The 16,386-nt window shown below is 42.0% G+C and overlaps 1 protein-coding gene across 2 annotated transcripts in view; it reads right to left on the reverse strand.

The window, feature by feature from the left end:
- Positions 1-16,386, reverse strand: part of Cndp2 (Cytosolic non-specific dipeptidase 2) — a 38,507-nt gene that overhangs the window by 19,237 nt on the left and 2,884 nt on the right. Inside the window, exons 2-5 of one of the 2 annotated variants that reach the window (XM_075689315.1) lie at positions 13,510-13,546; positions 11,677-11,769; positions 10,752-10,875; positions 3,202-3,372 (exon numbers count right to left, since the gene is read on the reverse strand). In XM_075689315.1, the coding sequence (XP_075545430.1) occupies positions 3,202-3,372; positions 10,752-10,875; positions 11,677-11,769; positions 13,510-13,546 (425 nt within the window). The remainder of the gene's footprint in view (positions 1-3,201; positions 3,373-10,751; positions 10,876-11,676; positions 11,770-13,509; positions 13,547-16,386) is intronic. The other variant, XM_075689316.1, reaches the window with a different exon arrangement.

The following is a 16,386-nucleotide window of genomic DNA, read 5'->3' on the forward strand; positions in this document are numbered from 1 at the left end:
CATTTGGCCACAGAAGTGATGTTGCTAAGTGGACGCATCATCATGCTGTGCTATATACCAGCTCTACCACAGCCAGGGCAGCACTATGACGCTACCGCTGCCATGAGCACTGCGCACACACATTAGCATTCCTGCTGAGCAGCTGTGTGCAAAACCATTCCATGGTGCCTACACTGGGAATGGACAGTAGCCCAAACATCAAGGTATGTCCATCTAATCCTTTCTTTGGGCACTGACAAACGCCAATGGTATTCGTTCAGTCACACGTCATGCACCATCAAGATTCGATGCCTGCAACGCCATTGGCGGTGCTCCTCATTACGCCAGCTTTCCGAGAACCTTCTGTGCAATGCTAAACCCCACTATCACTTTCAATGTGCCACCTTCGGGGAAACCTGCCACTTTTTCATTCAGTTGATACGTGCTGCAGACCTCAATGTGGTACAAGCAGGATAGGCATGTGTAACAAAATACAAATGCATATTTAAGTACAATATACAACAGTAGGCAATGCACTAATGTATTGTACATAGCACAATAACAATATTCCAAGTGACAAGTGATAAGAAAGGCTCAAGTTGTTCTGTTAAGATATTGCACATGAAAAAAAAAAGACTTAGAAGCAGCGTTAGAGAGTGGGCTCAATGATGTGTATGCCTTCGTGAAGACGGGATAAACAAAATAATAAATATAATGTGGGACTGAGAGCTACCTTGCAGCTAAGAAGCAAGTTTAGATTAATTTTTCTCTGTAGTTTGCATTTTTCAACACTGTTAGCAATCATGAGCCAGGTTGGTGAATCGTAAAGTTTAAACTTTGAATAAATAAATCAAGCAGCTTTATTTCAACAGCTTCAAGCTTCTTGATATTAACAGTAGTATAAGCATCCCAAATGACAAGAATATATTAGCTTGAGCCTGATATGTGAAATAACTGAAATGCTTTGCATTTGGAGAATTCACAAGTATGTGGTTTAAAAAGCACAACTTATAAAAGGTCAAGAACATATGTTATCATTGCAAAGATTCCAAGAATAATCACAGGTTATCTTGACACTGAGATTTCTATCGCTAACTTTTTGATGATAAACATTAAACAAACCTTAAAGTTATTAATTGGGCAAAAAGTTATTTAAATGGTCGCCAACAAAGCATAGTTTATAATGGCTCAAAATCATCTTTGGTAAGCATGACATCTGGTGGACCACAAGGGAGCTTATTATGACCATTGACCAAGGTATTACCTCTCCCATTAAATTATTTGCAGATGAGTGAGTAGTTTTTAAGGTAATCAAATCACAGAGAGATACCAAAACTTCGCAAAGCGACTTGTGCACAATATTGCTATGGTGTCAAAAACCAAAATGAGCCCAAACATCCAGAAATGTTGCTGCATAACATTCTCCAACAGTGTCCATAAATTAGAGACAAGTTGCACCATGAACAATTCAATAATTAGCATCAGGACCAAATATAAGTATCTTGGTGTCTACTTCTGTGACAGCTTTAAGTGGAATAAGCACATTGAAGTTACAGTGACAAGGGCGAGTAAAATGTTATATTTTAAGCAGACCTCAAACTGTAGAATGAACACTTTACTTTCTGTATGTAAAATCTATTCCAGATTGTTCAAATATGGGACCCTCATCAGCAATATCTTATCGATAGAATGGAAGAAGTACAAAATCAAGCAGCTAGATTTCAATCATTTGTAAGTAATAAGTATAATTCATTTTCAAGTATTTCCGAAATAAACAGGATATTGGGATGGGAGCCATTAACAATAAGAGGGCAGAAACTTCGGCTTAAATTTCTTCATAGTATTTATTATAGTAAGAATGCCATTAATCTTCACCCAAAAAGATCACGTTCTCGTGAAGCCTGCGGCAGAAAGGACGTTCTACATCTGCCGCCAAGGTTTGGGAGTGGTGACGCTGGCTAACACCTCCCAGGGCTCTACTACGAAACAAATACCCAAGAAAGTGGATGGGGAAATGGCGCTGCAGTAGCTCAATTGGTAGAGCATCGGACGCGAAATGTGAAGGTTGTGGGATCGTTCCCCACCTGCGGCAAGTTGTTTCTTCATCCACTTTCATTCCCATTAATTTATCGTTTCTTTATTTCATTTATTAAGCACAAATAATTTCCCCTACATTGTCCTTGGCATAAGTGTTTGTTGGCTTCTTATGATATGATTAATAAAAATCTGTCCCCTCGGTTATGCCTATTTCTTCTCGTTTATTACATAACGAGGGTCTAGAATCCGGCAACATTGATGCCTTCAGGTAGCTTGTGTGGGTTTATTGCTGGTTGCCTTCGCCCAAAAAGATCACATTCTTGTGATGCCTGCGGCAGAAAGGATGTTCTACATCTGCCGCCAAGGTTTGCGAGTAGTGGCGCTGGCTAACACTCCCAGGGCTCTACTAGGAAACAATCTCCACAAATACCTCTTCAGAACCGACAAACGTCTCACTTCGTCAACATAATTCTAAAAAGATGTTAGAATACCCATTCAAAACACACACTTTTGGTAGTTTGTTCTTCGTAAGAACCATACGAGAATGGAACCAGCTCCCAGACATCCATAGGGATAGGTACTTTTGCTAAGCAGCACTTGTATTTAAATTCTGTCATGCAAAGGCAAATGCCGTCTGCCTGCTCTCCACTAACAGACCTCTCTGTAAACTTAAAGGGGTTAACCGAGGGGTCAAATACTTATTCATCATAGCATAACAGCCAGCAAACAAAGGCACCAAGGATAACACAGTGGAAATTACTTGTACTTGCTAATTGAATTAAAGAAATGATAAATTCATGGAAATGAAAGTGGATGAAAAATCTTGCCGCAGGCGGGGAACGATCCCATGTCTTCGCATTAAGCATGCATGGCAGAGCATCGCACACATAAAGCTAAGACGTGGGATTGTTCCCCGCCTGCGGCAAGTTCTTTTTTCATCCACTTTCATTAATGCATCATTTCTTTAATTCAATTAGCAAGTGCAAGTAATTTCCCCTGTGTTGTCCTTGGTGCCTTTGTTTGTTGGCTGTTATGCTCTCAGTAAACTTCCAACACATATTTGCTACAAAGTCAATGCTAATAACCATGATTTACAGGCACTGTGCAGGTGGGTCCTCATAGTATGTCACTCTTTCTTTCTGAATCACACCTAAAGATGAGAGCAAAGGAGAAGAATGGATGTACCAGTAATGCAGGTTGAACATCAAGATGCCCATATACAAGGAGAGTCTTCTTGGCAGGATCGGCACCCAGGTGGCCAAGCAGGACTGGAGGTAGCTTGAGCTTGGTTCCATCGGCCAATGTCTGCTCGCCAAGCTCCTTAAGCTCACATATGGCACCCTCTTTCTCTAGTTTCTGCAAAGAAGATGGTCACTGCTCAGAAGACAGTATACACATAACTGGTTCAAACTCTCTGGATTGAGTTAAGCAGTGAGCAGGCTAGTGGTGGTGGTAAAAATGTGTGTACTTAAAACTCAAATAGTACTGGATTCATTGCCTAGGCAGGGAATCCAAGCCAGAGCCATAGGAAAACTTATGAAGCACTTTTAATAGAAGGGGTGAAACCTGCATTGTTATGTCATTGGTGGTACTTTCTATAAAAGAGTAGCAAATCAATGAACCATGTGAAAAGTATGTGTGTGGGCACTTGTGTGTGGGAGGGGGACAGCAAAGGGGGAAAAAATGCAGGTGCATTGTCTTACGTTTGGTCCACTGTACATCTGACAGAACACACCATCCTGATATGTTCAGGTACTAAAGTGCCAGCTGATGCAAGTGCTTGGGTTTGTTCATTTTTGTGCTCTTTTCAGAGCTGTTTTACACCATGCATAAAAGCATCACGAGGCATGCAGCCAAAGTATTTGTTTTTTCCAAGAGCAGAAAATTATCACAATGTAATAGAGCAAGTGTGGTTCATAAATGGTGTCTGCAAACACCAGGGTGAACATCTGTGCAAAGCCTTTGTCCTTTACTAAAAATCCACACTCTTTCTGGCCGGATGAGGAGGCCAAATTGAATCACTTTTTTTTCAACATGCAACATTCAACATACAACATTACAAGCAAGCACCACAATGCATGCAAAGGGCCCCTATCAACTTTTAAAGACCTTGAAATTTTTTGCTGCCACTGAATTGTGATGTGAAGTAAAAGCCCTCTTTTCAAATTACCCTACACATTCTCCAAACCTAGGGGAGGGCAAGCTTGCACCAATTTCATATTACTCTAGCATTACTCTAATAATGGAATTCACGTTTTTCAGCACTTTCATAAGTCTTGAGAATTTTTTTTTTTTGCTAATAACATTTATGAGCTAGAAAATGGGCTGATTGTGTTTGTTCATCACACTTTGGCTCAGGAACCGCACAATCTTGTGTGAAAAAGAGGTATGCGCCATGGAATTTGTGGCCTCGTGAATCTTTATCGTGGGTGTGGGGAAAGGACACAATAATCCTTTTTATATGTTTTTTTTTCACGTGTACGCAGCGACTTGTGGACTTGGAAGAATAGCAAGTTTGAAGAAATTGGACACCAAAGTGAAAAAAGCGAGCTGAGGGCAGGCAGCACGAGAGCTGGAAGAAAAAAAGAACGAAAAAAAAAAAGAGCTAGGGGAAGAACGTGTGGAAGAGCTCAAGCGGCGAAGCCACAGTGGTAGCAGATCGAGTGCGACGCTCGGAAAGAACTGCCGTTGTTCCTGCTGCAGCTCAGTGACCAAGAGCCAGATGTGGAGGCCTGTTCCGGGACCAAGGACGAGGCCTGCTGAGCGGCTCCTGCCAGGGCGCAGTTGCTGCCGAGGGTCATTCCTGGTCAAGGCCTACCGAGGTGCTGCCCGCATGGGTCGACCCTGGGTCGTGGTCCTCATGAGTTGTGGCCGGACATCGCAGTGGTGTCCTCAACGTAGGCAGGCACCGCATACGGTAGCACAGCAGTGTGCCACCGACGGTTCCAGCCGCAGCAACCAGGCCACCTCTGCCTCGGCGACCGTACCGTGCAACAACAAGCGAGCTGTCACGACCCAAACTGTGAGATGGTCTTTTGGACTCTTGATGCACCGAACGTTGGTGTAAGCTTGGTTGTCTTAACTACCTGTTTTTCCCTGAACCTGAAGCTTGATCTGTGATGCTGTTGCGTTTTCTTTTCCTTTCCTTTCTTTTGCCCATCGTTTGTGCGAAAGATAAACATTTGTTTTTGCCTACTTGTGTTTCTTACACATCTTTTCTCGTCCTAAGACACATGAACTATAGTGACGAACGTCCATAATCATCACAATTTCTGGCGTTCGCGACAGGACGAAGCTGTTTCCATCTTAGAGCCTCCATTGTTTGTGTGCAGTAGATGAGAATGGATAAGAAGAGAACGCTAGTGGAGCTAGGGAAGGTGATGGGGCTGAATGGAGAGGCGTTGCAGGCATGGGCGAGCACTGAGCAGAAGGAAATGCGGGACCAAAGAGCGAAAGAACGAGAGGACACACGCACAGCAGCACAGGCAGATCATGAGCGGGAGCTAGCTCGCATGGAGGCTGAAGAAGCCCTCTTTGAGGAACGACGTTGAGCTGTAGAGGCACAGCATGCAAATATGAGTTCTACAGACGACGGCACAAGTGGTGGTCAGAGTTTTCGCAGCCTACACAAGATGATTCTGCCCTATAGTGAGGATAGAGATGAATTGGATGTATACATACTGAGATTTGAGAGGGTGGCCAAAGCCAAGGTTGGCCAACAGACAAGTGGGCCCTCATCATCATCATCATTTATTGTCCCTTAAAGGCCCCTGTTGGGATATTACATAATGGGGGAGCGTGTACAAGGTAGATAATAAAAATAAAGGTCATAAAAATATAACAATGCAACACAGGGCCATAAAAAGAAGCAAAGAATGTGATAGTTAAAACGGTGTTCGCCAGTATTGCCTTTATGCTACAAGCGCCACACACGTCAGGGAATGGTTAGGGCAGCAAGGCGAGTACACAATGGTAACAGGGGAAAAAAAAACTCAATACCGGAAAAGGGATAAAATTTCATATGAACACAAATCGGAGCAAAAAGAAACATGTCAACCGAGATGATTTAACAACATCGCCTTAAACCTTGTCACGTCGTGCTCATTAGTTAGTGAATTGGGCAGCAGGTTCCATTCTTCAATTGCGGTTGGGAAGAAGGACTTGTTAAAAGCATTAGTGGAGCCATGAAGTCGTTGGACGCTATTTGAATTGAATAGGCGGCGCAATGTACGAATGGGAGGAGATATAAGGGAACCACGCAGATAGGGAAAATTGAAATATAACTTGTGGAATAAACACAGGCGCGCAACTTTTCGTCTGAGAGCTAAGGAAGTGAGGCCAAGTGGTAGTTTAATGGAGCTTACGCTGGAATGAAAGTCGTATGTCGACAATATGAAGCATGCTGCACGGTTCTGGATGGATTCAAGTATGTTAATTAGGTAGGACTGATCAGGACTCCAGATCGCGGATGCACATTCAAGCCTACTGCGGACAAAAGTTTCATATGCCAATTTTCATATGTTAGCAGGGGAAGTGGGAAGTGATCTTCTGATAAAACCAAGTGTACGTGAAGCGTCGGCCGTGATTTTTGTGATATGGTCAACCCAAGTTAATTTGCTATTGATTGTGATGCCAAGGTAACGATAAGATTCTACCTGCAATAGGTCCTCAGAAAATAAAGAGTAAGGATAAGTTAAAATAAAGCGCTTCTGAGGAATTTGCATAAAACTGCACTTCCTAGTGTTTAGTTCCACCATCCACAATGTGCACCAATTTTCAATAAGCTTCAGATCATTCTGAAGGGCAGCTTGATCGTCTTTAGTATTTATACGCCGGTAGATAATGCAATCATCTGCGAAAAGGCGGATGGTGGATGAGATGTTGAGTGGGAGGTCATTTATAAAAATTAAGAGAAGCGGACCCAACACAGACTTCTGTGGTACTCCGGAGGTGACGCAAGTAGAATTGGAGAATGCTTTGGAGAAATCAAGATAGATGACATCGGTTTGGAACAAACAACCAAGGTTTAAATGAAGGTCCATGGTAAACTCAGATAACTGATTCACATGAATAGCCATGACGAAAGCCATGCTAATTTTTGAAGAAGGAGTTGGAATTCAGGTGGGATGCAATATGCGAGTATATAATATGCTCAAGAAATTTACATGGTATGCAAGTTAATGAAATAGGACGATAATTCGATGGGTCGCTTCGGCTGCCAGCCTTGAACACAGGAACAACTGTGTTAATTTTCCAGTCACTAGGTATAGAACTGTTCGCAAGAGATTGATCAAAGATTATTTTTAGAAAATGAGAAGATACATTTTTTGTATGTTTTAATATCTTCGCAGTGATGTTGTCAGGTCCGGCGGCACTGGACAAGTTTAGTTTGTCTATCAGAGCACAAATGCCAGCAGTAGTGGTGTTGATAGGGGCCCATCGCAGGAAAGTTAAAAAATTTTTGGTGTGGTGTATTCCAGGCAGGCTCATGTGTGAAGACTGATGTAAAATAAGAGTTCATGACGTCAAATCGAAGTTCTGGAGGCACCTGTGAACAATCCGGATATAATAGGGTAATGCAATAAGTGTTGTTTGATTTGTGTGATAACATCCACCAGAATTTTTGGGGGTTTGTAGAATGCCATACAGATCATTATGGAAAAACTCTTTCTGTACACCTAAGGAGACGCGTGTAATCCTGTAGGCACGCAAAATATTTCTTCCATCTATAAGCCAACACAGTTCCTTTAGCTTCATGAAAAAGACGTTTTTTCTTTTGAGAAAGCCTCCTGAAGGAGTTAGAATGCCAGGGCTTGTTGGAGTCGCCGCGAATGCATATCAGCGGAACATAGGTTTCGATCAGTTCTGAAAGTTTATTTTTGAAAGCTAGTCAGTTTTCTTCGACAGACCTATTAGATGCCTGAAATGAAAAAAAAAAAAAAAAAAGTTCTCAAGCTCCGAGTTGATACGGGCAAAGTCTCCCTTTTTATAATCGCGAATGAACTTAACAGAATGCTGCCGTTGGGAAAACGAAAGTGATAGGTTGAAAATAACTCTTTTGTGATCACTGAAACTGTCAGTGCTCGATATGGATTGGATGAGTTCAGGGCTGGACGTAAAGACTAAATCAAGGGTGTTACTGCCACGTGTAGGAAAGTTTACTATTTGGCTGAGGTTGAATGTCCATGACAACGTCAAGGAGATCTTTCGATTGACAAGAAAATGCGCACAAGTTTCCCCAGTCGATGTCAGGGAAATTAAGGTCACCGCAGAGGATGTAATTGGCGTTAGGAAAACGAGTATTAAGATCGAGCAGAACTGAGTAAATATCAGTAGTAAAGGAACTGTCACTGTCAGGAGGGCGATAACATGCAATAACTATGCATGTGCTTGTGGAAAGAGTAATTCTGACACAAAGAATTTCATGGCAGGAATGAGTCGTAAGAAGAGAAGAATTAAGGCTGGTTTTAATAAAGGCTAAAACACCCCCACCCCTGTGCGATACCATGTCACGTTTGTAGATGAAAAACGGTTTATTGTTGTCAAGCAGTTCCTCGGCTAGGATATTTTCGGAGAGCCACGGTTCTGTAAATATAGCGATATTGGTGCCGTTATCATCAAGAAAAGCTTCCACTGACTCTCTCTTCGGAAGATAGCTACGAATATTTGCTAAAACAAAAGCCATTGTTTCACAAACATGTGGACGTGACAGAGGCAAAAGTGGCTGACAGTGGGAGGGGAGCCTTGAAATAGATATATAGTGACCGTGAGATAGCGATAGTGATATTTTCACTATGTTTGTCTCACGGGGGAAGCGTTAACAGTGGTAGGATGCATGTCTGCTGAAGACTCTACGGACTACGCAAAACTGAGACAGACACTGCTACAGGGGTTCCATTACAGTGGGTTTTGGTTTTATGTGGCATGGGGTGCCCCGAAGTGCCCATATGTGGAAGTATACGTTACAGCACCTAGCTCCTTATATATACTCCCCGCAGTAATATTAAAATGAGTTCGTGCTCCACTCTCTACCTACATCTACATTTCCGCTTGCCATGCTTCACGTGCGTTCACATTTCCTTTGTTTGCCAGTCAACTCCTCTGACGCCATCGTCAGCCGGTGATAAGACAATTACCGACAGCATCAAGCTGTGCAGAAAAGAACTTTACCTTGACCAAGATGCTGTGATTTGGATTGATTTTCCTCCAAGAGTGGTGCACACACATTATGAAGGAACGGTAAAGAATTGGATGGTACTCAATAAAAGACACCTTATGGTGCAGCCGGTAACTGGGCCTGTCTCATGTGTACTGCTTGCAAATCAATGCTGCCCATAGCACACAATTGCTTCTGCATACAAGCTGCAGGCTTCTAGGAGTGCCACAGGTTCCTCTCAAGGTCACATGGGAGTCGCTAACCATACCCAGCAGTCAGGAGCCTATATAACTGATGTTCGCAAGTGTTGAATCGAGAAAAAGAGAAGCACTGGAATCTGGCAATTCTTTCATCAACCAACCTTTATGGTGCACTCCAGCAGTACACACATACTAATGCTAGATGAAGTGGACAATCCCTAAATAAGATGCTGAAATCACACTTAAGTTTATTTCCCTGCGCTTGCTTCATCACTTCCAGTGAAGCACAAAGGGTGCGCTAACACATTCGTATTTTAGAATCGCTGCATTGAATAACATCATAAGAAGCCAACAAACAAAGACACCAAGGACAACACAGGGGAAGTTACTTGTACTTACTAATTGAAATAAAGAAATTATAAATTAATGTAATTGAAAGTGGATAAAAAGCAACTTGCTGCAGGTGGGGAGTGATCCCACGTCTTCGCATTACGTGTGCAATGCACATTGATGCCTTCAGGTAGCAAGTGCGGGTTTATTGACCCTTGCACCTGAAAAGATCACGTACTTGTGACGCCTGTGGCAGAAAGGATGTTCTACATCCGCCACCAAGGTTTGTGAGTGGTGGCGCTGGCTAACACTCTCAGGGTTAGTTCTAGTAGTAACACAAGTACCCTGGAAAGTGGATGGGAAGACGGCGCTGCGGTACCTCAGTTGGCAGAGCATCACACGCGTAATGCGAAGACGTGGGATCGTTCCCCACCTGCAGCAAGTTGTTTCTTCATCCACTTTCAATTACAATAATTTATTTCTTTATTTCAATTATTAAGTACAAGCAATTTCCCCTGTGTTGTTCTTGGTGTTTTTGTTGGCTTCTTTTGATATGATTAATAAAAATCGGGCCCCTCGGTTAACTCTCTTCTCGTGCATTGGATAACAGAATACCTAAACACCGCTTCAGTGCATATCAAGGACCAATATTTCACAACAGGCTGTGAAACAGTTTTCTAAAGCAACCACAGGATGAGATTTTCAATGCTGTGAATGCAGGTTGGCCTCTGCACGTAAGCAGAAGGGTGGCCTGTAAAGGAATAGCAAAGCTAAGAAAAAGAATTTCAGCACAGGCTTGAGATTAAACATGACCTATATACTAAAAAGATTTGGACCTACCAAGTCAATACAATTGAGTGCCTCTACAACAAGATGACCTGTATAAACAATTTTGTCCGGGTTGCATTGCGAGTTCTACGGAGCGCAATTTTTACAATGAAGTGACCTTTATAATGAATGATTTCAGAATCCCCAAGCACTACGGTATGAAGGCTTTCGACTACAAAAAAAACAGGTACCGCGTATAAACCCAACTGTGGCACTCGCACCTGTTTCATCCAGTTGATCATCCGGACAACCTCATTTCGTGCATCAGGCCAGCCCGAGACACTTTTGATGGCCACTGCCTCACGCAAAATGTCAATCAGCTCCCTCTTCCTTTTGTCCACAATGCTGGGGAAGACAGAAAAGAGAATGTGAATGACAATTGTGAACATGTCTTGGGGATTGGTGTCCTCATATTCAGATCTTTCAAGAATTATGGTGATTCATAATTTTACAAAAGTATAACACAGATTGTTTCAGCTTTCAAGAAGTCACAATGTAAATGGCCTAGCCATGCGCTACAGGGTCAAGCTGTTTGGGCGAATGCCTCATTTGGATCCTAGCACTAGTAGCAACCTCAAATTCGATATGAAGGCCTGCGATTCATCTTTGACAGGTTAGGTGACCATTTTTGTCCATTGCATTAGAAGAAATATTGAGGTTCCACTACTCTGAAATCTAATGAGATTTTTTTTTAACTGTTGCTAACCACATACTATTGCTAGCAACAGCAATGTTACATGAGATTAAATGCTCAAGGTGGCAGCAACTGACTTGGCCTTAAAAATTTTACAATGAATACTATGTGCAGAATATGAAAAGTCTGAGGTGCGGCGTCAAAATGCGCTGTATAGATTCACCAGGAGTAAAAAAATTCAGCAGTCATTAATCCTACAACAATGTTCTGCCATAAGTAATAACTAATGTCATTTGTTTTTATTACAGCCACAATGCAATGCAAAAACATGCTATTTGCACGGGTCACAATTTCTGTGATGGTTTCAAGTTCTAAGTCCACCTTTTCATTTATTCACAAAAGCTACGTTTTCATGCAGACAGTTTTGCATGGCTGCAAATGATGTGTGTGCTTTTGAAAAGCTACAAGAAGTATTTTTACAACAATAGACTACTCCGCTAGTAAATGCTCACCCAAACACATTCTTTAGGACTTCAGGGACATTTTGCTGGGCCATCTTGGTACAATTCCTTTGACCTACTCTGTGTTGCACTGAAAAGACAAAGCTGAAAGAAAAATTTCCTAATTACAGCAATAATAGCAACCTGCCAACCTGCGCCTTACTGAAGAGTTCTACTGCAAGGTGTGAAACTTCTTAGTGTTGGCATGAAACAATCTTCCCTTTCTTCAAAATTAGGATGGCCTGTTCTCTGCAATATTGGCAATGGCAAGGCCCAGCCACCAGGTGACCTTCCATGACTGTAAACTTTGTCAATTAATGCACCTATAAAAGGAACATTTCTTATAGTTCTCCAAGTTGGCTGCTCTGCAAAGGTCTGCATCCACAAAAACCTTTGTCCACAGAATGTATTCCTGCTACAAATACAGAATGCTCATGGAAATGCATGCTGGTGCTGTCAATGTGTCTTGTTCTGCTACTATACCTCTTTACCCTTTTCTGCAAAGTCTTCCATAAATTGCACTTCCAAGAACTTATCCTCCAGAGCAATGTTGCAACCAAGGGTTTCCCCCAGCACGGTCATCTTCAAAACACTGAGAAGCTGTTCAGAGCTAAAGGAATTGAAACTACTAAGTGGCTTATGGAGGCCAAATGACCTTTTCTATTGCTTTTGATCATAAATCCAAAAAGTCAGGGATCTGAGTACAAGTTCTTCTTTCTTTATTTCTTTTGTGGCTGCAGAACTTTCAGGCCTATTAACTTACTCAAACCAGGGGAAAGAATTTTGCAACATGGAGCATAGATGGATTAGTTGGATTTTTTTTACTCAATGAATGCTCAATGAATGCGGAAAAAAAAAAGATTGTAAGGAGCCTTCTTTACCTCGCAGACAGGCCCTATATTAATAAAAGAGGCACCTGTGCTATTAGTGCTATGAAAAATGTGGCAAAATGGCTTGAATAAGAAGCACTGCGACAGTCAAATGGACATCAGGCACATACATTGCGACAAATTCTCATTAGCAAGCCAAAGAAAAGCAAAGGAATTTGTCAGCACCACACTGTCACAAGTGTAAACAGTGACAACAGTGATACAAAGCTTAAACAAGAGATATTAAAGTAAAGGTTGCTTGTCCTGGAAAACAAGGAACTACAACACTGCACTATCAGAAAGTGTAAACAATGACTACACTTAAGGAATCAGCAAGCTTAAACAGATTTTTGAAGTAAAAACTAAGTGTCCTAGAGAACAAAGGCTCTTTCTTCTTCGTAAATGCTCAGCTGTCACTTAACAATACTTTTGCAGTCATTATCTCTAAGCAGATACGTAGCCAGAAGACAAACAAGCACCGAGAATTCAAGATAAAAAGAAGCATTTCAAAGCCCCATGTCAGACCGATAAGAAATCGCCAACCAGGACGCAATTTTCGAAATGGCCATTGTCAAGAAGTCAGCGATGCCTACAGCCACCCACCAATTCCAATTGTGCAACACTGGAAAACCATAGCACTGCCACTTTTTAACTGTGATCTAAGCCACATGAAGGCAAACATGCCATCTAAGCATGCTCATTTTCTTTTCGTGCCCCTGTGGTGGTCAAAGTGGAAAAGGACTTAGATTGAAAGAAAATAAGACATTTTATAGCAAAGTACGAGCAAGAAGTACATTTATAGATAAAGTGAATATTAAGAGAAAATACAGTCATGCAGCCATTTATTTTTTTGCCATTCATTTACCAGCCACACATTTGTGCTGTCATTTGACATGAAGTTACGTGCTACTGCACAAACCGTTTTTGCTACTGTCTGTATAAGATAACAAATTGCCCTTTGTTATAGTGAACCTACCTGTGAAGCTGCCTTCTTGAAAGACTACAATGCAGGCCTGGGCAGCAGCAGCAGTAGCCCAAGTTTAAGGTGAAAAGGACAGGTATGTTTAGATTCAAGAGAATATGCCAAACTGATCTGCACCTCTCCGATGCACCTCTCATTGTCTGTTGGCTTTAAATACTGGAGTTTTACAAACCAGAACCATGATTTGATTATGAGGCACACCACAGTGAGGGACTCTGGATTAATTTTGATCACCTGGGGTTCTTTAATGTGCTCCAATGCACGAGACACTGGCATTTTGTCCTCATTGAAATACAGCTGCGGTGACTGGGATTAAGTTCCGCACCATCAGACTTAGCAGTCCAACGCCGCAGCCAGTACGCCACCACAGTGAGTTTATGTGGCTGTAACCATGCAACAAAAAAATGAGCCCCTCAATTCTTATTCTTGCTTAACGCCACACGCTGCTCTACGAGAGACACCAATGTGGAGGGCTTCTTTACCACAGTTTTTTCCTCCCTGTCCCTATAAACAGCATGCCACTTATGGGTCTCTTATAGAAATAATTGTGATTCCTTATAATCTCTGTGGAAAAGGCACTGTGACCTCATCAGAAAAATAATTGCTAGGACACAACAATATGGCATCACTTTAGAGCTTCAGTAGTTGTTAAGCAAAAAATTGAAGGGAAATGAAATGGTAAATAATGAGGGAAGCGCACAGGTTCACAGGTGGGCAATGAAGAGTTTGCAGCGCAAGCAGAACAAATAGATGAATGAAAATGACAAAAAACCCTGCGACAATGCTTGGAACTAGAGTCATCACTATCAAGCTGAAACTGGCCTGACAGCCTGACCAACTTGTCACTTTTCTGCCTTGTATTGCTGGGATGTGGGGCCAGTCAAGCTGCGTTTATGTCGCAGCTTTTTTCCCGCATTCCACACCACACATTGTATCTTTGCCTCATGTATGAATATGTAAACATTGAAACACTGTGGTGAAATAAACTCCAACTCCCAACATTGGCAGCGCTTCACACTTGGTGCCAATGACTGCAGCTGGGTGCCTCCAGGGCTCCAAGGCCACTTGAGAAGGCGACCATACCAGACTGTACACCCACAAAACCTGAACACCACGATAAGCTGGCTGGGGAGCAGGCGTCGTAAAGGGGAACAGTAAGAATGCTGTTCATTTACAGCAGCAGTGCTATAAACAAGTGCATGAAGAGTCAACGCATGTACTGCTGATGCACAAATGGCCACATTCTCTCAAATTGCAGAGGTACGAGTGCATTGTTGTCAACCCTGCAAGCAAGTGAAGCTTCTTGAAGCATGGATATGGCTGTAATACTAATCAACTATAGTTTTTTTGGATTCATGTTGCTTTTTTTTTAATCTGTTGTGGTAAGTCAAACAAATGTTTCTTCTTTAATCAAGAATAAATGTTACTCTACAGCAAGCACTGATAGCATGCACTTTTAATGTTACAGGATTATAGCGATGTGTGGATTAAAGTTATTACTTGAGATACTTGCGTAGTGTCTCAAGTTACTCAACACATTGCCGATGCTGTATCTGTCATCACTCTAGCTTGCTTACACCACATATTTCAAATATAAAACCACATAATCTAGGGCATAAATATGTTCTATTAGGTTATCTTTCAAATACAGTGGATCCTTTTACGTGTTTCTCTACGCCTGACTTCAATGTTCACTATATTTATTTTACATACAGAAAGGCAAAGCTACCTGCTTATTTCTTGAAGAATTGCCTTGTGCCTTATGATGTATTCATGTTGATCTGAAATGTAAAGCCACCCATAGACTGCCCTATACGCTCCAGGATTTTTCATTCGAAGTTGTTATCGACAACTGCCATAACTGCAGGGCTGGTTAAAATGTTTTGCCTAACCCAAATACCAGTTGAGGCAAAATTTCATTCCTTGAAGAAATTGACTACACAGTGCATGGAATTCCAGTGGCAATGACTACTGCTAACATAGCTGCCTAAGTGCTTGGGGATGATTTTCATTGACGTCCAGGTTCTGCAGAATGTAGCAGAGTAACTCCTCAAACAAAGGGCCAAAGTTTAGGACACCACCAAGGATTGCTGCAAACATGTTGCACTTGTTTTAAATGAAGTGCATCCAGCATGGCTGAGCCAGGGGACCAACAAGGATGCCCGCTGGAAGAGAGTGCACAGCCTCATGGGTTAACAGAGAGCTGCTCACAAGGAAAGAAAGTCTATTGAAGTTGTGGCAACTTCTTTAAAGCATATAGTGGCCTTTGCTTGGTGGCTGATAAATGCGGTTTTGCGGTGACGTTGAGTGCCTTTTATGAAAAGACAGCTCAAGCTCATGAGCAGGACTTCAGTCATAACAGCCAGCCTGCACTTACGGAAATATCTAAGGTGGTTTCTCTACGTAAAGAACTGGGTTTGTCTATAGCCTCACTAAGGGCATAACCGATTGCACAGGCTACAGCCCCTCACTGTTTTATTTCCTTTTCTTTATTTTTAAAGGCTCCCAAGCCAAAAGCCCTTCTTAGGTAAAAAGTTACTTTTGGAAATTACTTAGCAGTTACTGTCATGTATGCACAGTCAGTCCATTTTGAAGCAGCTGAATTCATCGGAACTGAATGACCCTTTCTTACAAAATAATTATTTTGCTGTAGTAACTTTGCTCCAGATAAATTGCTCAATTGGCCATCTATTTTCTATATATGAGGAGGAAGTCTATTCTGTACCTCACAAAGCTTCCAGAGGCTGCACTTTCCTACATGAGGAAATTACAGTTACTCATTCCAAAAAGTTGCTGGTATTACACTAGAAAGTTTTCTTTAGCTTTTCTAGGATTCTACCTGGGTGCAATTGCTTTATGTTTTGGGAATTA

The sequence above is a fragment of the Dermacentor variabilis genome, chromosome 4 (assembly GCF_050947875.1).
Source record: "Dermacentor variabilis isolate Ectoservices chromosome 4, ASM5094787v1, whole genome shotgun sequence".
NCBI lineage: Eukaryota > Metazoa > Arthropoda > Arachnida > Ixodida > Ixodidae > Dermacentor > Dermacentor variabilis.